At 44.8% G+C, this 25,117-nt stretch overlaps 1 protein-coding gene across 1 annotated transcript in view; it reads right to left on the bottom strand.

Annotated features, from left to right (window-relative positions):
- Positions 1-739: 739 nt before the first annotated feature.
- Positions 740-25,117, bottom strand: part of Carmil1 (capping protein regulator and myosin 1 linker 1) — a 274,817-nt gene continuing 250,439 nt past the window's right edge. The window contains 8 exon segments of the mRNA XM_038333283.1: positions 740-796; positions 798-815; positions 817-878; positions 10,082-10,219; positions 12,231-12,425; positions 13,931-14,012; positions 17,562-17,985; positions 22,911-23,023. Coding sequence (XP_038189211.1) covers positions 740-796; positions 798-815; positions 817-878; positions 10,082-10,219; positions 12,231-12,425; positions 13,931-14,012; positions 17,562-17,985; positions 22,911-23,023 — 1,089 coding nt within the window.

The following is a 25,117-nucleotide window of genomic DNA, read 5'->3' on the forward strand; positions in this document are numbered from 1 at the left end:
AAAACCACACATTAAAAGCTAATAAGCAGACAGAAATTAAAGGCCTTCAAAAACAAGAATATTCATAAGACCTCATTCCAATCAACTATATACATGAATCCGGGCTTCTCACCTCTGTTCTTAGCTGTGCTTGCCGATGGTCTGCAAAGGCTATGAGCCAAGCTCTAAAGTGTACAATTCTCCACAAGGAAGGAAGTGCTCCCCCCCAGAAGAATGTAAGAACAATGCCCGAGATCTACTATATATAATTTATACAAATTATTTATTAGTGTGCTCTGTTATATAATTACAATGTGCAATTCCATACATCAAGAATAAATTGCTATATCGAGTCATGTGTGGATCTGACACAAAACACCCTGTAGTATCCCCAGGGTCTCCTGGTAGTTACTTGGGTGGGAGTCCAGTACTTCATTAACTTCCAAAAACCAACCATGCAGGGCAATGTGTAGCTGCCTCAGAGAAATTCAAGTAGGGTCCCGTGGAATAATTGCTGGCTTTTTGTTGAAGGCATAAGAAACAATATTGGAAAACAAATGCTGAGAAAGGGTGGAGACCAAAAATGTGCTTTGAGAACCAAAAAGTGGACTTTTTTATATCTTTTTCTTAGAAAAAGAGGAAAGGAGAGAAGGAAGAAAGCACCAGAGAAGGGAGAAAGTAGAGAAGGACGCACTGCCCGCGGCTCCTCTCTGAGGGCTGAGGAGAGCAACCCTGCATGGAAGGCTTGGGGTGGGCACCATTACACAAAAATAAACTCTTTTTCTGCTTCTTCTCCGGAGTCACTGGATTTGCTCCCCTTGGTGACCATCTTTGCCAGGAGGACCGCTGCTTTTGTTCTTGATACTCCTGGGCCTGCGGACCCCAGCTTCTCCTTGAGACTGAAATCAGAAGGTAAGGAAGAGGCACAATTTATTAACAAGGCAATAACAGGACCTGGCCAACAGTGGGGGGAGGGACCCTGAGAAGTGGAGGGAGGGGTAGTCAGTGTAGAACGTTTTCCAGAAAACAAACCGGCAATTGAAACTTAGAAGACTCTGGACAGAAGTCAAGGACACACCAAAGAAACCACAAGCAAGTGGACACACGCAACACCAGACCAGTCTATGCTAGGGTGAACCCGGCATAGATGTGGACGAGAACCAGAGATGGAGATGGGTACGCAAGCGGAGAAGCCGTCAGGAGACACTGAGGCGGCTCTGAGCCAGGTGACCTCCACAGCCAGACTGCCCATACATGGCACAAGAGGACAGAACACACAGAGACTTGCAGAGGTGCCGGCTGGACTGGGTTCCAATGCCATGCCTTCTGCAGAGTCTGAAAGCTGGTTACTCCTGCAGTGGGGGGAGGGACGCAGAGAAAGACCTGTCATCCTGTCCTTCAGAACGCCTATGCTTCACTCCCTATGGATAAAATCTTGACAAGGAATTAAATAATGCCTCCAACAGTTCAACCCTGCAGGCAAAGTACCCACTCTGTTGTCTGTTTGGACTGGCGATAGGTAACTGGAAGGGGTCACAGGGCAGTTGGACCTGGTCTTTGGTCATGCGCCTGTGTTCTTCCTAATCACACAGGTAGTAGGCTTTGTCTAGTTTTCTCTTAAAGCCTGTGTTCTTTCTGTCTACATCCTGGTTCCTCTGCCGCCACACCTGGGAAAGATTCAGTTCACGAGACTAAACCCAGGGACATTTAATAAAGCTGTGAAACATTACTCCCATGCCTCCTGAAGAGAAGCCATCTGAGCTAAAAACCACAAACCCATGCCACTTGGAGAGTTTGCCTTTAAAAAAAAAAAAGGCAACACTAATCGTCCACTCAAGAAGGAATACCCAACACAGGAACACAGTCTTCAGTTCTGGGAAAAGACACCAAATCCGTGAAGGCAGAGACCCACAAACAGCCTTTCAATCTCATTCTAAAATCAAGTAAGTCGAATTAGAATTAAATAAGTGGCATGTGTATGTGTGTGTTCGTGTGTGTGGTGGTGCCAGGTGGGACCCACAGAGGCTGGACTTTTGCTCAGGTAGGGTTTAGTCACCTGAAAATGGGTGCAGGAACCGAACTCTATCCCTCTATAGTAATAACCGTACTTAACCATTTCTCCAGTCCCTAAACTTCCGACTTCTGTTCACCAGTGGTTTAGGCAAAATTCTCAGAGGGTTGTTGGGGACATAAAAACCGAAACAATTGCTTTTAAAAGCTTTTATTGGGAGAAAAAATTTTACTTGTGTGACAGGTCTTTGAAAGCTGTTTAGTCAGGTTTTGAGAGGGAAAAAAAGATAAATAATGTCCCCTAAATATTCTGCCCTTCATCACAAAGACAATTTGATGTCCACAGCCTCAGAGGTTCTTTAAGCTTTTCAAGTCTGAGTGCCTGTGCTAACGACAAGGGGGCCAGAGAATACTACCATACAATCCCAAGAATATCTGACAAGGAAATCAACCTCAAAATGTAAAGGGGACTTGAGCTGTCTCCCAGAACTTCTGCATTCTATTCACAACAAAACCTCGCTTCTTCACAAACAGGACAAATGGGAAGAAAAAATGTCTAATATTGTGAGGGGAGAGTCCAGGGAAGATAAACAAGGGGTGCGGGACGGGGGTCATGCTCATCTCTCTTCAGAGATAAAACATTGAGACCCTAGATTCAGTGGAATAATCAACACTTTTCATCCTTCCCAATACTTTAACTTCCTGGGAACTCAGGCCAAACCCACCTTATGTGAGATGACGCGAAAGTACTCTCTAGTATGGAGACCCTCGTGTAACTAAGAGTTTTGGTCGTAGGTAAAAACGGAAGTAACCTTATGGACCAGGGCCACAACAGCAACCATGAGTGGAATTTAGAGGGACACCATACGGGCATCTTCTTGGAAAAGGCAGGCTGCATCTTCATCTCCAAGAAGACACTGACCTTCCAAGCTGATACTGGGTTTTTGAGTCCTCCAGCTTAGGAAACTATGCGGGCAGCAAAACGGGCTGATAGGGAGGAGGGAGCGCAAACATAACCAAGTTAATCTGCTCCTTTCTAGTTGGATAGCACTGTCAGATTGCGCCATAAAAGTAAGAATTACCGTCTAACCAATGCGGTGACTAAGAGGGGAAACATCGCAATTTCAAACGTCAACAAAGCATTCTACAAGAGGGGCGGAGCTTGTATGAGGCCTTGGGTTTGATCCTCAGGACCCCTGGGGTAAAGTTCATCCTAAACACATTCACCTCCATTAATTAAGTTATGATTGCATGTGCTAAGGACCCTAAGGCAGCTGGCATGTCCTTAGTGTTGGGAACAGGCAAGAAGAGCCTCACCTAACACTTGAACCAAGCTCAGCACTCAACTGGTCTTCTAGCCTGCTTAGTACTGATCCTTGATGCAAACAGCTTTGTAGAAAGAAAGCTTTTTATTGTGTCAATTTCCAGCCCTTAGGGAACATCTATTTGACTGCATGCAATTAAGATGCTAATTACAATTATATAGAACCGTATTTTGTCAGGCTTCCATTAAAGGAGTGTCTAAATAGTTATGTCTGCTTGAAACTTAAAAGTCCAGAATTAATTTTTAAAAAATATTATAAAATTTAGACTTTCACTAATTACCCAAACTTATTCCTGCACCTTGATTTAAAACAAGGTAAAAACAACAAAAAACAACAAACAAAAACACACACTGATTAAACTTCTCCAATGTAATACGGTTAGGAATGCCAGGGTGTCCTGGTGGACGAGTCTATCTATCTATACTATGTATCTATTATCAACCCATGTGCTCTATTGATGAATAAAAGATATAGGACTGAACATTTAATTTATTAAGTGGAAACACTGGCTTGCATATTTACAACTTGTTTGATGGTGGAAATAAGTGTTGCAGAGAGCCTCAAACACAAAGATTTCACAACTTCGCATATGATTATATGTAAATTTTCACAAGCCCTTGTGAAATACACAGATATAGGTGTAATTAGAGATGCAGATGCAACTTGGGAGGAAATGAATCTCCCCATTGTAAACTCTAGGCAGATAGTATATCTATCTACCACGAGAAAACAGTGGCATTTTCTAACATAATAATCGGTAGCTGGCCCCGCTTTTAAAAAACTCCAGCATAGTGGAAAAATCTCAAGCAACTGCTAAATTTTTCCTGAAGAATTGTGTTTCTTGTTTTCTTGGTTTTTTTTTTTTTTTTTTTTTTTTTTTTTTTTTTTGTTTTTTTTTTCAGACAGGGTTTTCTCTGCAGCTTTAGGAAGCCTGTCCTGGAGCTAGCTCTTGTAGACCAGGCTGGTCTCAAACTCACAAGAGATCCGCCTGCCTCTGCCTCCCGAGTGCTGGGATTAAAGGCGTGAGCCAACCACCACCCGCCCGGCTGTGTTGCTTGTTTTAGACAGAGTTTTATTTATATCTCCACCTACTTTCTGTTACTGAAGATGACCTTGGACTCTAGACCCTTCCTAGCATCTACCTGCCAAGTGCTGGGATACCAGATACACACTCTACAGTTATCTGCTCTTGTAGAATTCTCGCACAAAGGAAATTGGAACCATGGATCTGGATCCTGGGGGAAGAAAGTTGAGCCAAAGCACTAGTTCAACAGACTGTGAGACCAGTCACTGGTCCAGTGGCTTCACGCTGGACACGGAGCACCCAGGGATAAGAAGGGGACTCCTCCAGAATCAGACGGCAAACAAATGAAAAGCTCTACGACACAAATTAAGCCAACACAAAAGCATCTATGTCTTCAAGTAAATAGGAATATTTGCTAATAAACATATCACATCTTATACTCAGAGAGGAAGAGGACATGACAATCAGTCGCTAAACAGCCACAGCAATTAAACCATGTCAACCGATGAGTCAAATAGCAGCATGCTTTGAGAACAACAGCTGCCATTTGTTTCATGAGTACTAGGAGGCTTGGTGAAATTGAGAAGCTTGGATATTCTGTATCACAAGATTGTGTCTTAATGACTTGAGAGTACAAACTACTTTTCATGGTCAATTGTCTTGGGTAACGCATTAAAAGACAAACTAACCGAAAACTATTACGAAAAGCAGAGGCCTATGTAGTTTCTCAAAGGTGAAGGCAACGTGAGAAGAATAGGACACTAACAAAACAACAGATTAGACGTAAATGTAATTTAAAATTGAAGCACTTGTGAAAAATTTTGGGGTGCCCGATTTCAAGAAATCAAGGTAGTAAGAGCTAAATCAAGAATGGTCCCATTAATCAGCCTACCAAAATTTGACCCAACCCATGACAAGGAGAATGGTAACTACTGGGGTTGCAGAAAAATCAGAGATAGACACAGGGCTTCTTCTCACTGTTGGGAGTTCGCCTATCCCTGAAACCATCCCCTTTTACTCGATGTCCTATTGGCAGACGGATGTGCCCAGGGGATGGGCATCCTGAGTGCCATGTAAGCGCTTTTAGTGGGTCTTATTTCTGCACCACACGTGCCTTGCTAGTGAGAGATGCACATCAATGGCTCTAAGAGTTAGAAATGTAAATTTCCAGGATCTAGAAACATCCACGTAATCTCAATTGTACTTAATGAAAGAGACAGTAGATTTGTTATCTTATTAAGTCTCAGAAAAATAACTCTTTGGCTCTTCACAAATGTTGCAGCTACTCACAGATGTGACATTCCTATAAATGAAATTTGTGTTTCTGTTTTGCTAACATCAGACTACATCTTTTAGAAAGAGAAGTAGTTTTACAGCTCTATGATATAAACACATGTTCTAACACAGGGAATCAGCTGAGAGTAAAGTACACGTGTGGAAGGCAGCTGAGCAGCCACAGAGCCTGTTAAGCAGTTTGTAAGGCCCTACACTCCATCCTGAGTACCATATATGCCCACCACATCCACTAAAATCCAAGGACCAATTCTATTCACTTTCTCCAGGACAGATGACTACTACTTAGTCCAAAGAGAATGAATGTTCTATCTTTACTATGACTTATTACCCCCTGCTTTGTGTGGTGGGGCCATCCCTTAACTCCTCCCTAGTATCCAGCTAGTTAATACAGAGCAACAGAAAGAGCCATAGGAGCCTCTCCATAGCACTGGCTCCACCAAGCCAAGGCCCTGGATGCTCTTGCTGTTGATGAATTGGTAGGGACTTTGTGAGACCTTGTATCTGTCCCAAGCAAGTTCCTTAAGAATAAGCTTTCCAGCCGGGCGGTGGTGGCGCATGCCTTTATCCCAGCACTTGGGAGGCAGAGGCAGGCGGATCTCTGCTGAGTTCGAGACCAGCCTGGTCTACAAGAGCTAGCTCCAGGACAGGCTCTAAAGCTGCAGAGAAACCCTGTCTCGAAAACCAAAAAAAAAAAAAAAAAAAAAAAGAAAAAAAGAACAGCTTTCCCTGTCATAAGTCACTCTCATCAACTTGGACTCTGGAATGCTCAGAGAAAAATGAATGTCATCATGATCACTACATAAAATATGGGCCTCATGCCTGACCCCGGACATCTAAATACCCTCACATGTTAACTTCTGATAAAGCTTTGTGGAAGCAAAGAGCTTCATTCACTCCAAGGGCAGGCGTCCTTTGAGGAGATCTCCTGAAGTAGATTAGCTAGGAACATTCTTTGTCCTCTGCTCTGCTTGTTTTCCTTGCACCGCAATCATGGGAAGCATCTTCCCTAGGCCAGCAGTGCAGGCTCTAACCCCCTAGAGGGCCACCACCACCCTGACTGCCGTGTCTCCCCTTAGTTGTCCCCTGGAACTGCTCTCACCTGAGGAGATCTGCACATAGTCTAAGGAAGACAGAGCAGAAAGAGCGAGTGCTGAGATGGAAAACGTTCCCTGAAAAGTCATGTATGTAATTCAAGGTCTGCATGTTGCTGGGGGGGGGGGGGGGGGCTACTTGTTGATCTTTCCCTAACACAGTGTTGGGTAACATCTTAGATCAATGTTCTGTAGGTGAATATTCTCCACTGCATCTATGAATTTCTAGCTACTCATGGAAACTTGATGGGAAAAAATGTAGAAAGGAAGAGATGAGAGATATGACTCAAATATGAAAATTAACTTTTATGCTCACTAAAATTGAATAGACAACCTCTATGGTACTTGACGCTCCCCATTGTCTAGTTTTAGATTTTGACTTAATATCCTCCCACCTCCCCATGGAGGGACCATCCTGTTGCCGGGTTAGAATAAGAATTCAGTTCTATGAAAGTCTCTGACCAGCCCCCCAACAGCAGCTACTCAATTAAAGCTCGTTTTGTTAGTGCCAGTTCATCAGCTTCAGGTCAGCGAGGGATGAAAACCGAAGGCTCTAACCATTTGTTGGCTGTGACTTCCTGTACCCCAGGTGCATTCACTTCCTCTTCCGCAATTGGTGGAGTAGGGTTTTGAAGATCTTTTCCCTCTACTGGAAGGCTTGCCACTGTCATGATCTGAATGTCTTTGAAATAATCTCCTCTTGCACTACTAAGGAAAAGGGATCCGTTTTACCCTTTATAGTAGCAAATACATCAATGTGTCGGACATCCATGTTTAAAATTCTTTATGTTAAAACTTAAATATCAGCTTATCCACCCCCAAGTTAGGATTCAAAGAACTAAGCATATTAGTCCTGGGCAGATCCACTGTTGTCTACAGAATTCAACAGCCAACATTATGGAAATGTGCAAAATGAGGTGAGTCCTGATCTTGCCCCAGAGAGCTAGTAACAAAAATGCCCCAGTCTTACAATTTTTGATTCCACGATGGATAACAAAAATCACATACACTATGGAATAATCCGGAAGAATTACGTCATTTACCTGTTTCAGAAATTAGTTGGGCACGCTAGTCCAGAGAGGGAGGCAGAGAACAAGGAAATGAAGTAACCAGCATAATAATGTACAAACAGGAAAAGACAATAGGGACGGCTTCTAAAGAGAAAGCAGGGCTCATGAGTGGCTGCCGTGTCTTCCACCCCCATTGAAGACCAGCTAGTCGGAAGCCAGAGTCAAAATCTTACCCCCCCAAATGCCTGAAAGCTGTGCCCAGACCTTGTATATTTTGCCTGCCCTCATTGCAGCAGTACTGTGATGTGTGGCTAGTTCCTTCTGGGTCTAGACAGGAAAGCAACCCCGGGCTCTGTAGTTTCAATCAGCCCATGCTGGACAAGCATATGAAGCACCACTAGTCCTTGAGCGACGGCTCCCTTATTTGGAATCCTCGCTTTACACAGCAGCTCTGACCTGGCTAGTGGGTGTCTTATGTGACCTGTGTTGTCACCAGAGGCTCCAGGGCACATTCCTACTCCCAATAGTTTTGATCACCTATCAGCTATTAGCTAAAAACAAAACAAAATTAAAAACCCCAAACTCAAAAACACCTGTGGAAAATACAATTGCTGTTAGTTTATCATTTTGGGTTGGGCTAGAGTCATATCTGTCCTCAGCCAAACTCAGGTGGCCCTTGGGCTATGGATTGGATGCTTCTAAGCAGTTATCATTTTCCAAAAATTATGCTAATCATAAATTTACTAAACTTAACTCTCTGCCCCCCCCCACCTACCCTGTTTGTGGAAATTCTTCCACATTTCAATTGTTTTTAACAAGATGAATATTTCCACACATCACCAACCGCCCCGCCCACACTAAAATCCTCTCAGGCATTTTCAAAGCTTTCTTAAAAGCTAAGAGGGAAAAACAGAAACTACAGAATGGAAAGACAGCAAGGGTACCAATGGGGAGGCACTGGATGGGCAACCTGGCTGTGAGGGGCTCTCGGGGCCCGAGGTTGCTTTGAACAGCACGATGAAAGGTTCTTTAATAGTGTAGGTCACAGTTCGAGTGACGTCACTCCACACAGTGCTCACGCTTGAAGCTATGGCTGGGACAACAAGTACAGCATCTATCCCCTCGTTGTGAAATGAGAATTGATACCAGTCCCCTCTTTGGATTCTTTGACAAAAATAGTTTAGCACCTTCAGGCAAATCCCCACCTGCTTTCCTCTATAAGCAGCAGGAGAGAGAAACTTCCACCTAACAAAAAAGTTGCAGAATGGAGACAGAAGAGCAAAAAAGGTGTTATTTATTTGTTTTTATTAGACCCACTAACACATAAGGATAATAGGCAGCTGGGCCTACTATTAGCTTCTACCCAAGACTACTGCCAAGAAAAGACAACAGGAGATAGCAGAGCCAGGGAAGTACAGATATAACCAAATATAACCTTAAACAATGCAGCCCAAAGCACAGCCAGGATCTGCACATGGGGGCTAAGAGCTCTCTTACATTACATATCTGGTGCAGAACCAGCCCTGTATGATACTTAACCCAAAGCCAGCTGTGCATTTGAAATAAGGGAGGCCAGGCATGGTGACTCACTCCTATAATCCCCGCTTTTGGGAGCTAAAGGCAGGAGAGTTACCGTGAATTAGACTGAAGCCAGTCTAAATTACATAGCGAGTTTCAGGCTAGCCATTACATCATAAGAGCGCTGCCTCAAAATAAAACTAAAAATAAAGAAATGACACAACAGAGTATAAAGTGGGAGAAAGAAGAAACATCAAAGATGCTACAGTTACCCTGGTCTGCCTTCCCCCGTTTGGGGGCTCAAGTCTGTTCCTGAGGGGTAGAGCAAGCAAATCACAGGCAACCACCATTCCCACCTCAGGGAACTGGAGGGAACACATTTGCGCAGAGACGCCCCGGGAGTGTCTACACGGGGGCCACACTCTGAGAAGTCAGAATATTTACTCATGACCCAAAGAGTACTGCAGCTTCCCTTGAACCATGCCAATGGCGACACGCTAACTAGGGGGTGCTTTCCTTAGAAACAACAGGATCTAGAAACTTATTCAAAATTGTGCCCTAACAGGCTGTAAGCCAGCTGAGAAGTATGTAGAAATCACTCCTGTGGAGAAGGTGGGTCTTTGACTAGGTGGCTCAGCTATACTTTATGACTTCATTTCATGAAGTCCTAATGTCAGACATAATGCCAAATCAAGGGCCCACTCTGGTTCCCATAGTCAACCCAAGGGATGCTGACGAACTCCAGGATTCTAGTTTAGTCTGGGACTAAGTCCCTCCTTTTGAAATGACACTCTGGAGTGAATAGAGCCAGAGGAGAGATGTTCTTACCTTCCTGGGAGAAGGTCCTGGGACTGGGCTGGGGGCTGCTCTGGCCATCACGCTCCTTGTCCGAGGGGACTTTTTTGAGGATGGGTGGAAGAAGAGCAACTTTAGGGGAACTAGGACCAGATGGAGAGTCTGGATCTTCTACAGATGAACAAAGAAACAAAACAAACTGTTCCACAAACTGTGTTCCAAGCATAGATGCCAGATAAACCTTTACATACAGGTGACTCAAAAAGAGAAAAACTATCATAGAATGTTTCTGGTCAAAAGTTCCTTCTGTATTTCTGCTAAGGGAAGTAATTAGGATTCAAGAACAATCAATAAAAAAGCAAGAAACAATTATGAAAAGTTGACATATGTACAGATCTCAATCTATGCTAATGCTTGAAAATGAGGCTAGGAGTGAACCACAGGTTCTTTCTGCTGCAGATATAAAGTTGTTGAATGTCTGAAAACATGTACTGTATGTAACACAATATCTTTATCAGTTGTCAGAGCTAGTAAGTCACAACACACAACACACACACACACACACACACACACACACACACACACACACATGTTCATGTAGCTACCAGCATAGAATCCATTAGCCTAGGAGTAATTTGAAATCATGGGCTTTTAGACCCATCAAGGACTTTGTTTTCTGGACCTACAAGGAGATCAAATGATCTCCAGGACTAAAAGCGTGTGAAGACAGTCAGGATTAAGATTTTAGGCTCTTATCTGAAAGCCAGCATAGCTTCACCAAAATCAAAAGAACTTAATGAACTGGGCCCTTCCCCTTCTCCATCAGTGTGTGGGGTTCTCAAGCAAGTGTGTACACGTGTGTACACATGTGTGAAAGACAGACAGCCGACAGGCAGGCTCTCCTCAGTCTTTCTCACTTCTAGTCTCCTGTTTGTGCCACCACAGAAGTAGAGCTATGACCAGACACGGTGACTCCACAATCTCTCAGAATTGTCCTGAAGATGAACTGAGAAGACACATTTAAAAATACTGCTGAATTCTCAAGCTTTATCAAAGCACCTATCAGTTTATGAGCCTAATTTTTGATATAAAATATACAATGAGATAAACAGCACAGCTGAAAGAGAAAAAATAAAAGGAATGTAGCCAGCTTTACATTTGATATCGGGAACTGGCCAACTGAGCTTCTTCATGAAGTAGATCAGAGTTGTTTCCTTACTTCAAACTAGAAACCCACGGAGCTCAGAAAAACATCAAGCCTTCCGTTCATGACACTCTGCTTTTCATTTTCTTAGTCTGTCTTCACTGTGTTTTACCCTGCAGCCCAGGCTAACTGCAAACTCATACCAATTCTCCTGCCGCAGCTTGCCAATTAGAGCATAAAGAGAAAGACAATAACAAGGGTGACGATGAAGGTGGCAAAGTCTGGCTGCATCTCTACCCTGCTTTCCAACCCTCTCGGGGAAATATGAAGAAGAGAAGAAGAGGTTCATCATATTTCATCACATCACCCACTCAAACTCTGATGTTTTGAAAATTCTTACAGTATTTCTTAAAGACTTGATATAGACATTTTTTTTTGCATAAGAAAATAAGACAGAACTGAACCCATTCCTAGTATTTTTAAGTCTCTTCTGTAAGATCTTCTACCTTAGCTCGGCAAGCACCTTTGTTTCTGGCCAAAGGCTAAGTGTCTTGGTCTTGGAAGGCATGAGGGTCCAGTGTATACCTACCATACTCGACCACATCTGCAATGCGTCTGAACAACACTTGCACCATCTGAGGAAACCTTACTTCAAACCAGACCCACAGTTTGCCAACTTCTGTTCTCTATCGCTGATATGCTACAGGATGGCGTGTACAACCACACAGACTGCTGCTCTTAGGCCTTTGTCCTTAAGCTGGCTGTGTGCATTGTTTGAATACCCTGGAGACTGACTTCAGAAGTCCGCCTCTGCTGATGGGCCAGCATGCCCAGGCTGGTTTTCCTGACAGGCAGGAGTCTCATCTCTCAGCCCTCCCCAGTTCTCTGCTCCTGCAGGTTTCATGTGTTTTCCAGTTCCAGCTTCCTATTTTCATTTTTTCCTCCAATGAGTCCACCACATTCTACCTACTCTTGAGACCACCTGTGGATATAGCCAGACCAGGCGCAGCCTGACTCCCAGACCACTAATGTCCTTACCAGGTCGGGAGGCAGTTCTTGGCTTCTGGGGGATGGAAGGCCGGACTCCGGGGCTTGGCTTGGGGGACTGCAGGAGGGGCTTCGGACTGGTGGGAATGCTGGAGGAGCTCCGAGACCTGCAGCCCCCATCCACTTTGGGTTCTGCTTTGGCATTCTTTTCCGGTGTTCCCAAACCAAAGCGGGCCTCTGGAAGACCTGGGTACAATTTGGGCATTAAAATGAGAAGTGGTCCAAACCACATTTTAAACATCAAAAGTCAAAGAAACTAATTTTCTGAATGTAGAAATGTGGTGCACGCTGTAGCTCTCGTTCCGCATCACAGATATTGAGAACAAAAACCTCTCCATATCAATGTGCTTTAAGAGTAGGTGCTAAGAAAGACGGGCTTTCTTCGCAGAAATGGGATGACTTGCTAGCACTGGTCCAGGGACTGCCAGGAAGGAGGCAGGGACTGCAGAGGGGCAGAGCCTGGAAAAAGGAGTCTCACAAATGGCTTAAGTCCTCCTTCCTATCTGTGGAGCCTGCTAGGCTGCCTGCCCACTCTGGGACAGTCCACTTCAATTTCTCTGTGACATGCTTGCTTTGCTAAGTAAACTGCTTGAACAGTTAGCGTCTCACGGCTAAATTCTTTCCTTCCAGAAGTCAAGAACTCAGGGACCCTTGCAATAAGACATCAAATTTTACTCTGCACCATACACAGCTCTATATTCATATGCAAGGAGAAGCTAATTTCTCATGAATTTAAAGTCTTCAGGACTTTCTGGGTCCTGACAGGAGAAGAGAGACACGCCAACAGGAAGTGCCTCAGTTCTGGATGACAACCAGTCCATTAGGGATCTGGCTACAGTTGAGGGAGAAAGGCTGTACTGAGGGCTACGGTCTCGTCTCAGGCTGAAAACAGTTCCAGAAAGGTCATCATCTCCTTCTCTGTCCGCACTGCTGTTGCTGTCTACAGTGAGCCGTACAGCCGGCGAAAGAGGAAGCATCCATAAAAGCAACTTACGAGCTACCCTCGTTTGCATCCAGTAGATGGCATCTCCGCTCAATACACCTAAAACTTTGAGGGAACAGGCCAGGCGGTGGTGACACACACCTTTAATCCCAGCACTGGGGAGGCAGAGGCAGGTGGATTTCTGTGAGTTCAAGGCCAGCCTGGTCTACAAGAGCTAGTTCCGAGACAGGCCCCAAAACTTCAGAGAAATCCTGTCTTGAAAAACCCAACCAACCAATCAACCAAACAAAAAACAAAACAAAACAAAACAAAAATACTTTGAGGAAACAAAGCACAGGGATTCCATTCACATTGGAGCCATAGGACTGGAATATTTCCTCCAGGCAGACAGAACAGCTGCCCTCCTTCTGCATGCCATGTGGAGCTTGCTGTTCAAAACATCATACTTTGTTCTTTCACCAGGATGCCCAAAATTTAGGAATTTGTCAAAAAGGAAAGTGGGGAAGGCAATCTTAATTTCCTCCATCTGGGAAATCAGAAAAAAGTCCCCCTAAGATCATGGCTACAGAGATAGGAGTAGCACCCCCAGGAGTGGCTGGGACAGGAAGGGACTGGTATTTTAGGTTAGAGGGGAGAACATGAAGGCTTGTTCTTCCATTTGTATTTTCCTCCTTCCAATCACAGGTGACTCCTAGAACCAGAAGGGGACTGGTTTTCCTCGGGGAATTCATGCAATAGCTCTGCTTACCTGTCCCACCTCCATCCAACCGCTCTGTGGTGCTCAAGACTGGGCTGGAGGACTCCTGGGAGATGACATCATTGATAAGCTTCTAAAAATCCAAGACCCCCAACCCCCCAAAAAAGAGTACATTTGAGATATAAGGGAAAAGGAAAAGAAACAATAAAGCAGATAGATAACAAGAGATTATTTCTGCACTGCCACTGTTGAAGGGACACCATACCCAAGAGGGTGGCATTACCCCCATGATCTATATAAGGGGTCACAATCCAGAAAGCGAAAGGAGTCCAGGTTTGTTTTTCACGAAATCTAGGTTTGTGAGTTTTGTTTTTTGTTATGTTTGCACTTGTTATGTTTCTTTTGTTTTTATGTTGGATCTCACTCTGTAGTCCAGGCTACCCTACAATTCACTGTATATAGTTCAGGTTGGCCTCAAACCCATGATCCTTAGATTCCCAAATGCTGGGATTTCAGCCATATGCCTCCATACCAAGATTCCAGGAAACCCATTTTTAAAAGTAAAAGCGAGGGCAGAGAGCTGGGTCAGCAGGTAAAGGGGCTTTCTGTCAAGTCTAAAAACACGTGTTCAATCCCTGGAACCCGAATCTGAGTCTCGACACCATGTGAAAGGACCGGTATTGGCTCAGGACCCTGAAGACCAAGTCCTCAGCACAAAGTTCTCAGCACAAAGGACATTTGTTTGCCGCAGAAGGACTAAAGGCAAGGAATAAGAGACAGAGGCAGGAGATAGAGGATGAGGGAGAAGGGGAAGAGAACAAGGGAGTGGGGACAGGGATATCTGTTCCTGAGGGACAGAATGTCTCTGGATAGAGGGGAGGCAGATGTGGCACATAGAAAAATGAAGGCTTATGAAGATAAATGGGGAAACCTTGTGTTAGGTTAAGGTGTCTAATGTCAATTGGGTATGTTAATAAGGTGAGCCAAAAGGGGCTTTTGATTGCTGGACTCTAATACTTTGATAGCTGAACCTTGGTGGCTAGCTTTTGGATTATATTCTAGTGGCTTTAAGCAAGGCTAACATGGAATGGGGGAGAAGGGCAAGGCCTGCCAGAGCGACAGGCTCTGGTGGGTTAGTATCCCTTCTCCAAGTGGTGGAAGGACTGACTCCTGCAAGTTTTTCTCTAACTCCCATACATGCACTGTGACACATGTGTGCCACACACAAATACATATACACTAAGTAAATAAAGTTTGAAAAGCAATTTGAACATTTGCATCCTTGGTGCCCCCTCTTTGCTCTTCCAACAGTAGGGTCAACTGTACATCAACCATGGATGCTTACATTCATGGGACTCCCCTTCTCTGATCTTCCAACTCCCCTTCTCTGATCTTCCAACAGTAGGGTCAACTGTACATAAACCATGGATGCTTACATTTGTGGGACTTCCCCCTCTGCTCTTCCAACAGTAGGGTCAACTGTACATCAACCATGGATGCTTACATTACTACCCGAAAACAACTCAGTGCTATATTTCAGGAAACATTCTAACAGTAATTATTTTTGAGAAAGCTTTTATTATTCTGGTAGAATAACCATGACTGTCTAAACTGTAAATGCTGAAGATTTCTTTTTTTTAACAAAGGCTGTTTAGAAGAACACTAGATGGCACTATGAGAACATTAACATCAACCTGGACCAAGCACAAACACTAAACCAGAAAGATTCTGTCACTCTGGGCCAATTTATGTATCAATCCTAAACACATGGGGAAGTACCCTGGAATTCCTGTCTTGTCAACAAAATTAGCTGCTCATCACAGGAAACAGAGATAAACAGTTCATTAGGAAAACACCACATTAGCTGTTGGAAATTTATAAACTATGCAGGCATCTGGCTCATGGTAGGGATGTAGTATTTTGTCAGTATTCTGCATGGCGAAGGTCAATACTGTCTCCCTTCAGCACCAACAGGAGGCTGTTATGTAGGCTCTCCCATCTTTGAGCTATAGTAAGGGTCTGTGGGGAAGCAAAGCAGGTATCTGTAGCTGGGAAATTGCTGGACAGTAGAAGAGCTACCGTGAGCAGCTGCAGAATCTTATGGGATGCAGAGTTTAACAAACAGCGGTTGTTAAGAGGCAATACAGAAGTCCTCTGGATCTGCTGGGTAGTCCACCTGTACTTCCTCTAAGCCAAGGTCCCCTGGGAGAACCAATCATTTTCTTCCGAGGCCTCGAGACAAACAGATGCACAGCTTCCCTTTCTTGGGGGTGGGGAGCTTCTCAGATCTCAGGATGATGCATACAACCTGAGCACATTTCTCTTAATAACTACTGCAAGGATACATTCCTTTAAGAAACGATAGAAGCAAATAGGTAGAATTCTGAAAAAGAGACTCAGAGCAGTAGCACAGCTTGGAATGCAGCCTGGTGGAGGCTGGTTATGCGATCGTGTAAGATCCTGCAGGGCTTGATCTCAAGGACCACAAAGCTTGCAGGAATGGAGGGAGGAAGGTAGGTAAACTATCTTTAAATTGAACTTTGAGGAGTCTCAACATATCTTTTTCTTCTTTTTTCAAAATTATCCTTTGCTGTGCTAGGGATTGAACTCAGATTCTTAGACAGGCCAGGCAAACACTACCACTAAGCTGCCACTCTGCCTTATCCCTGAGACTTAGCAACTTCTAAACCAGTGCTGATGTCTTCATAGCAGCAGTAGTGGACTTGGTAATCTATCAGTCCTAACAGGATACCCTGACTTTTTCTTTTGTCATTTAAATCTTGAATAATGCAAAGGACTTTGAAGCCTGGGAAAAGGTTAAGCTAGGAACTACATGGGGCATGGAGTGGGCCTTTGAGATTATCTGCCTGCCATCTGTTCTTTGCCTGTTGGTTCTGCCACCTCCAGCGACCCTCAGCATCTCCACTCAGATTCACCCAGGCCAGTCTTATTTGGGACCAGTTCTTGCAGGCTTCTATTGAAAGTACAAGAAGACAGGTAGGTGGGGCATAGCTTATTTCTCAGAAACAGATGCCATACCTTTAAAGTCCCGTGCCTCTCAAGAGTGTAGCTCTGAGCTGGACAGTAACCCCAGGAAGGGGTAGGGGGACTGAAACGAGGATCACCAGGGGTTTGGGGCACCCAGTGCTACCCAGTGAATCTGACACCAACCTGAGCCACAAAGTGAGTTTGAGGCAAGCCTGTGTTCCTGTTTGAGACCCTGTCTCCAAACAACAAACAGATTAAACACTCAAGGCCTGGCCTGGGGCAGTGAGGACAAGCAAGTCCTTCTGGGTCTGGGCTCTACATTCTTTGGGAATAAATCTTCAGGTTTTACATGTTTAAGACATTTTCTTTGTATAATATATTTTATGTGCACGGGTGATTTGTTTGCATGTGTAAGCATATGCACCTCATGCATATCTGGTGCTCAGAGTTTGGAAGAGGGTGTCTGGTCCCCTGGAAAGGAAGTGGTTGATGCTTAGAAATCACCATGTGGTTCTGGGAACTGAACCAGGGTCCTTTACAAGAGCCACAGTGCTCTTAATCACAGGCTCATCTCTCCGGCACCCAGTATTTACGTTTTCAATTAACCAACAAGCTATTTTTTTGCACCTCTTTTCCCATAAAACTAGAGAAGCCAATGCAGGAATCCAGACACAGCCCCCCCCCACCCCCTCACCTTCTGTGCGCATGCAGCTCTCCGCTCCTGCTTGGCCTTCATCTCAGCCAGCAGCCCGCTGCCCATCATCTGCACATAGCGCCGGCCACCCTGTGGGCTACCCCTGCTGTCGCTGCGCTCGGTTCTGCCTGCCTCCTCTGCCGGGCCCTCCTCCAGGGGTTCCGGTGTCTTCGTCTCCTCGGTGCGCTCCGCAGCACCATTGTGCTCAGCTGCCTTTATGTCCTTCCTAGCGGTGTCCACTGGTGGACTCCGGATTGCCCCCTTTGGGGAGGAGAGCTCTTCCGGCATCAGGACCGTGGGTGGCCGCTCAGATCTGGATCGTGATTTGATTAGGTTGAGAAAGCCACTTCTCCGAGAATCCCGTTTTTTTTTCTCATCTCCTTCGCTCAGTTCATGGGCATCTGAGCAGCGTGTGGATGACCTCCTGCACCACAATCAGGACACAGAAACTATTGCTTGACCATGAAGACAAGTACCACGAGGACTTAGCCAATGAACATGACTGCTGCATGACCGGTCACGTTCTGTAGCATTTTAAATGTTAAGCCTGTGCTTAGGGACAGAAGAGTTCAGGCTAGCCGTGAGGAAACTAAGCATCCAGATTGTGCGCTAATCTGAAGGAGTCAGGCAGGATTGAGGACAGACCTTTGTAATGATTAGAGGCTTAAGTGTGAACTTCTCCTGGACTGGCTTGAGACATTATTAGGCAACTACCCTGCTTAATTTGGGGGATACTGGAAAGGGCTTCTTTGGGCCCTTTCTGTTAATTACTACGTAATCAGTGAAATCCAACATATTTGCTCAATGCTGGCAAATATGTGAATCTTTGCTTAAATGAAATAAATTATCAGAAGAAGTAACAAAATAAAAGACTAGTATTTGTGAGATGGAGGAGGGTCAGGAGGAGGGTCAGGAGTTCAAGGCCAGCCTCAGTTATATAAAGTCTACTGGCAGGTTGGGTTATAAGAGACTTTGTAAATATAAAACTAGACAGAATAAGTTTAAATTTTAGGATAGATTTTCAGAAAGAAAAAAAACATAGAAATGTGGGGAATGGAGAAAAAGAACAAACACAATGAGTGCCACAAGGAATCTGCCACTCAAAGCTAGAGCCTGGACCTCCCCTTAAACTCCCCAGAAACTCCATCAAAACCAGAACCAAGGAGAAACACAAAATGAACGACAACCACAAAACCCCAAAACCATACAGGCGAGAATAGACAACACCACTTGGAAGCCCAAAGAATACAAGATAGCTTCATGGATTTGAGCAATTGAAATATAAAGAGGAGGTCTAGGAGTGGTTAGAATCTCAGTAGCTGTAGACTGCAGAGCAAGGGCTGAGAAGCTGAGAAATGGGGGGGCAGTAGTGGTGGCTGAAAACCAATTCACCAAGTAGTATTTCTTCTTCCCAAGCCACAGGGTCAACAAGGCCCAGCCCACCCCAAATTCATTGCCTGTAGAGTGAGCCAGAGAAACAGTGCAACCGAGGGTATGTGGCATGGCCACAAAACAAGAATGAAAGCGAATGAGACAGAAGTAGAACATTAAAGGCTAAACAGTACAGCTAAAATGTACAACTAGAACGTCAGGAGGGAATACTAAGAATAAGAAACTGGAAGGGAGATGGTGAGAATTAATAGATTAGCAGAGGAAATATCAGGTTGAATAAAGGAAGTTTTTTGTTGTTGTTGTTTTGGTTTGGTTTGTTTTAGTTTTCTGAGACAGGGTTTCTCTGTGTATCTTTGGCTGTCCTGGAATTCACTCTGTAGAACAGGCCGGCCTCAAACTCACAGAGATCTGCCTGCCTCTGACTCCCTGAGTGCTGAGATTAAAGGTGTGTGCCACCACCACCCAGCTCGAATAAAGAAAGTTTAACAGATAGTGTGTAGAGGAAACAGAAGAAATTTATAAAAGAAACAAACAAAACTCCAGAACCAAAGAACATGAATTTTAAGAGTCAAACACTTTATGTGTGCCAACAAACTGGATAAACAAACCAGCATCCCCTTCTTAAATATAGCATCATAAAATTTAGGTATTCTAAAAATACAGACACATCCCAAATGTTTCTAGAGAAGAGAAAAAAGCAAAACCACGTCACAAAGAATCAGGACTCAAGGTGACACTGGGTTCTTATGAGAACTCTAGAAGATAGAAAATTAGGGAACAGTGTTTCCAGAATTCTAAAGCAACATGTATTCCAGCGTCCAGTCCCATACCCAGCAACACGATCACTCAACATGAAAGATCTGAACTTTACAGAAACGCACTGCTAACACCTCATTCCTTAGAAAGTCACTGCAAGAGGAAATCCATCAAAATGAGGGTGTAAATCTCAAACTCTGAGAGGCAGATAAGACACAGGGATGTGATGAAGGGAATCCACTGCAGAGGATGAAGGAAATGCCTCCCTAGCAGCACCCCCGCCCCCCGCCGCCCAGGGTGAGATGTGTCCAAGAAGACCCTGCAGAGAACATGAGCGAGAACTCACAGACTTGTGCTTTTACAGGGGAGTTAAAGACGTGAATAGATGAGGGCAAACAAAAAGTGACGAAGAGCTTCCAGAGAAAGGAAAATCTACAGGAGAGGAAGCGTGACCACCATGTACCATGTAAGTCAGGTGTGGATACTTCCAGGGCTAGAATGTGGCACACTGGAGCAACCACTAAATAGTGAGCTAACAACAATTATATTAAATGAAGGAAGTCAAGAGAGAGAGAGAGAAAATTCAGTGGGGTCAGAGAGTAGACAGGATACACTATCATCCTCTGTAGTCAAATACTGACAGAATTACTATCTGAAACTAAAAATGAAAAATAGGAGAAAAATATTTTAAAAAAAGAAGAAAAGTTAATGATTAATGGAATAAAAACCAGTTGTCTCTGGGAAGCAGGAAGTGGGAAAAGAGATGTTTTGGTTTTTTGTTTTGTTTTTTAATTAAAGCCTTCTAGCTCACTTAACATTTAAAACTATGAGCACATAACACTGAATCTCAAACTTTCTTTGCACTAACTTATGATGTTTTACCTAATGCCATGCCCTATAATGTCCAAGTGAGAACCTATTTTCATAGGAAAAATGCGGTTTAAAAAAATTACAACTTTTTGTAGGTTGATGAAAGTTAAGCTATCTAGTCTTGCACACAGAAACACGCCCAGAATTTGAGACTAACATCTTTGTGGAAATAGACGTCACATATTACAAATGCACCCAGATATCATTCCAAGACAACTGAAAAACAAAGCTTCATGATCAAGAGGGGAAGTCACGGTGGGACAGGTGGGACAGGTGGGACAGGTGGGACAGGTGGGACAGAGCACTTGGTTCACACCCACTGCTCACACATGCCCACTAATACAGGGTGGTTGAAGAAGAGCCAACAGTTGTATCTGTAATTACACAGACACAGGTCAGTTATCTGATGTGTTCAGCACCAATGACTGTTGGCCATTAACTACTGTAGCCTGTACTAAGGTTCTGAAGTTCTTGCATATGCCAGTGTACACCTGGAACCCAAGGCAGGAGAATGACTGAGAGTATGAATTTTCCCTGAGCTGCTTAGTGAATTCCAGACTAGCATGAGATACACCGTGAATCTGTCTCAAAAACATAATAAAATTGCAAAGCAAATAATGGAAAATATAAAATATAAAACAATAAAAGATTCTGAAGTGTTAAAGGGAAAAAATAAGACCCAGGTATTGATCTGGAACAGTATTCTGTGTGAGGAAGGCAGCGATTCATCAAGAGGAAATTTTCCATTATGCTGTTTATATTGGTGTTTCTTGACTCTTTTAAGTTGAAAATATAGTCCTCTAACCCTTGTATTATAAACCAACCAAAATCCAGGCAGACTCTTGAAGATGCACACTACAGATGTGTACAGAGGTGGGGGGGGGCATGATGCCAGGGATCAGCAGGGATTAATTTGTGGGAATGAAGCATTATAGGAAACTATCAAAGAATAAAGGATGTATTGGTGGGTCTTGAAAGGAAGAATTCTGCCAAGTGATGCTATGCTAAGCTGTAGGACGAGTGTCAACGACAGCCAATAATTAGGTGTTAAAGCTCACCAGCATCTATAAGCCCCACTGCCATGGATATGAGACTTAACTTATTTTTGCTTTGCCATCCTGCAAAGGACAGATAAGACTCATCAATCACAGCTCCGACAGGCCCTTCCCTAGCTCTTCTGTCTGCCTGCCCTCAGCTATCTGCAAGGTTTAATGCATTCCTGAACTCCATCTCTAGGGTGAAGCATTATTCACAAACACATCCCAAGCTCCGAGTCTGTCCTGAGACAGACTTTTAGTAACAGATCGAATAACTTCAGAAAAATCACGTATAAAAACAGGAGTGTTTTAAGTTGAACAATATTTTGGGGGTAGGGTTGAGGCAGAGTCATATAGCTCAGGCTGTCCTGAAATTCACTATGTATTCCAGGCTTCAAATTTATATTACTCTGCCTGCCCCAATCTCTGGGTGCTAGGACTCTAAGCATGTGCCACCATGCCCAGCTCAAGATAAAGTACCATTGAACTTTTTTCTAAGGAAACAACATTCTAGTAAAGAAAATGTAGAGAAAAGTTCTTAGAGGGCACAGTAGTTAGTTTTCCTCTTGTGATGAAAATCCAGAGACAAAAGCTATTTAAGGAAGGGAGGAGGGGCTTCCTTTGGTTCACAGTGCCAGGGTACAGTCCATCACGGAGAGGCAGTCACGGGGACAGTGTGCATTGTACATCTACAAGCAGGAGGGAGCATGCTCTGCTGGCTTTTTCCCTTTCATGTGGTCTGGGACTGGATGGAATAAGCACCAGCAATCAGTTTGCATCTTCCTATCTCAAGTAACGTAATCTAGATAATCCCTCACCATCATGCCTAGAGGCTTGTCTTGTGTACTAGGTAGGTGATCCAGAGACTGTCAAGCTGACAAAACCACCTACAACACAGGGTAAGTCAGAGAACCCTGCCCTACCTCTCCCGTCACTTTGCTGCCCAACTAACCAACAGATCAAAGTTCAAAGGATGCTCGGTGCCCTGATACAGACTCTTCCAGGTGATGTGAGAGAAGCCCTGGCACAGCAGCAGTCTGGCCTGGATATCATGTGCACTGCTATGGAACAGGCCCCACAGTTCTTAGTTCAGCAGGTCAGTGGCAAGAGCCTGAGAATTTGAATTTCTAACACGTGCCCAAGCAACACCCATGATGCTTTGTTAGAGATCACGTTTTAGAAATCCAAATAGTAAATCTCTTGCATGAGACTGTGATGCCTATATAAATTACAACCCTTAGTCATTTAGACGTGAGTGAAATACCCGTTCTTAACGAAATGACTGGAAACTTACTTGCTGTCCATTTTAGTCACCTTCTTGGTGAAAAATTCATCTACACCTTCATCCACTCTGCCCATGAGGCCATTCTGTTCTCCATCATGGGGGACGATGTTGACGGTACAGATCTGCAAAACAAACAGGACCTCACTCCACAGTCAACAATGCACCTTCAGTTCTGCTAGTCTCAACAGCCTACAACACGGCCATGACTCACTACAACAGGGATCGCGTGATTTACAGAAACAGAGGCCAGGTGTAGAGCCATAACCTAGTGAGGAAAGAACGGGTTTGTAGACATGCTAAGCCTGATGCTGGTGATTGTGGGAGACACGCTTTGATGACATCATTTATGTTCAGCATGGTACGGCTGTAGGTGGAGACAGGTTTTGAGACAGTCTCTGCTGGTCGCCCTGACTGGCCTAGAACTCATTATGTGGATCAGGCTGGTTTTGAACTTGCAGTGGTCCTTCTGCTTCTGCCTCACTAGTGCTGGGATTACAGGCAAGTATCGCCACATTCACCCACCAAACAGGTTTACAAGATGTACTTTAAACAAGGCATGATGGGGGATTTGTATGGCAGGACCAAATAGACTGAAAAATTCTTATTTGCGAAATGCTACAAAGTAAAAAGACAACCACAATCAGTACCGGGAAGACATGAGGATAGCTAGGAGTGGCTTCCTTTAGCTGCCCCACCAGCTAAAGAGCAAGGAGCACCCTGCATGGGCAGGAGCACGCACCTAGGGAGAGCAAGGATCACCCTACATGGGCAGGAGCATGCGCCTCGGGAGCTGTCTCGCTTCCGCAGATAAGTCGCTGATGCCCTGAGCTCCCCTTTCTGAGTCAGTAAATAGAGGGTTATATTTTCTCATTTACTTTCTCCCCTTAGCCCTTTTGTTTTTTCCTGCTTTGACAACAGAATCCATAGCTGGCCCTGGAGTTCCGTGGTAGTACGAAGAGCATGGAGGCCCCAGAGATGGAGGAAGAAACTGAACGTAGTACAGCTCCCCGCAGGCGCAGCAGCTTAAAGGGCTGGGCTGTCCTTCCCAGCCCCCTCAATGCACTCCTGACATTTCAGAGGTAAAGAAAAGAGGAGACATGTTAAGAGACACCCAGCATGGCTGGCTAAATCGCAGGCAGCGCTTCAAAAGGCGCAGTTAAAGGGAAGTTCAGATGGCGCTGGCCTGGGAAGAGCAGCCAAAACGCAGACTGTGATGAGTAGAATCAGGTCAGTAGAGTTCAAGGCCAAAGCATATGCTGTTAACACTCCTTTTCCAGCAGAAGAAAAAGCTGTGCTGTGATTCAAGTCTCTTCTGTCATCCTCAGATACAAAAAGCAGCAGGGTTGCTTGCAAGGAAGAGCAAGGATCACCCTGCATGGGCAGGAGCATGCGCCTGGGGAAAGCAAGGATCACCCTGCATGGGCAGGAGCACGCGCCTCGAAAGAGCAAGGAGCACCCTGCATGGGCAGGAGCACGCACCTAGGGAGAGCAAGGATCACCCTACATGGGCAGGAGCATGTGCCTCCGGAGCAGGAGAGGGAGAGCAAGGGTCACCCTGCATGGGCAGGAGCACGCGCCTCGGGAGCTGTCTCGCTTCCGCAGATAAGTCGCTGATGCCCTGCACCTCCAGTGAAGGCACACTCTCTGAAAGGTTACCTTGTGGATGATGAGAAGGTGAGTGGGTGCTGTGAGGTTAAAGGCAGTTCAGACCACCCTCTTGTCTCAATCACCAGAGTGACTGAGCAGAACCCTCGGGGTCGGAGGGTTCTGGATCTGAAGTACGTGCACGTGGGCCTGTTGGAGACACTGAGCAAGTGTGCCAGAGAGAACCCCTTAGGAAGCTGAGTCACCACACACCTTCTCCCACAGCAGCGAACAAGGAAGACAGACATTCAAAGGAAATTAAACAGAAATGCATACAGTCAGGCAATACAGAATATGCGATGGACTTGGGAGGTAGGGGAGAACTAAAAACAGACAGCTACACAATGCTTGAAAGACATTTAAAAAAAAAATCAGGAATGGGGGCTGAGCATGGTGGGCCTCTAAGGAGGTCCCAGGACAGGCCACCATAGCCTGCCTTTGCTTCTTGCTGGGGAACGTGTCTATCGATGCTTTTCCTTCTGCCACCACAGCCACTGCCACCCCCTACTCTTGTCAGACTCTGGCTTCTTAACCCTTACAATGTGGACAGAACACCAGCGATTCCAGGCCTT

This window comes from Arvicola amphibius, chromosome 6 (genome assembly GCF_903992535.2).
Source record: "Arvicola amphibius chromosome 6, mArvAmp1.2, whole genome shotgun sequence".
Lineage (NCBI taxonomy): Eukaryota > Metazoa > Chordata > Mammalia > Rodentia > Cricetidae > Arvicola > Arvicola amphibius.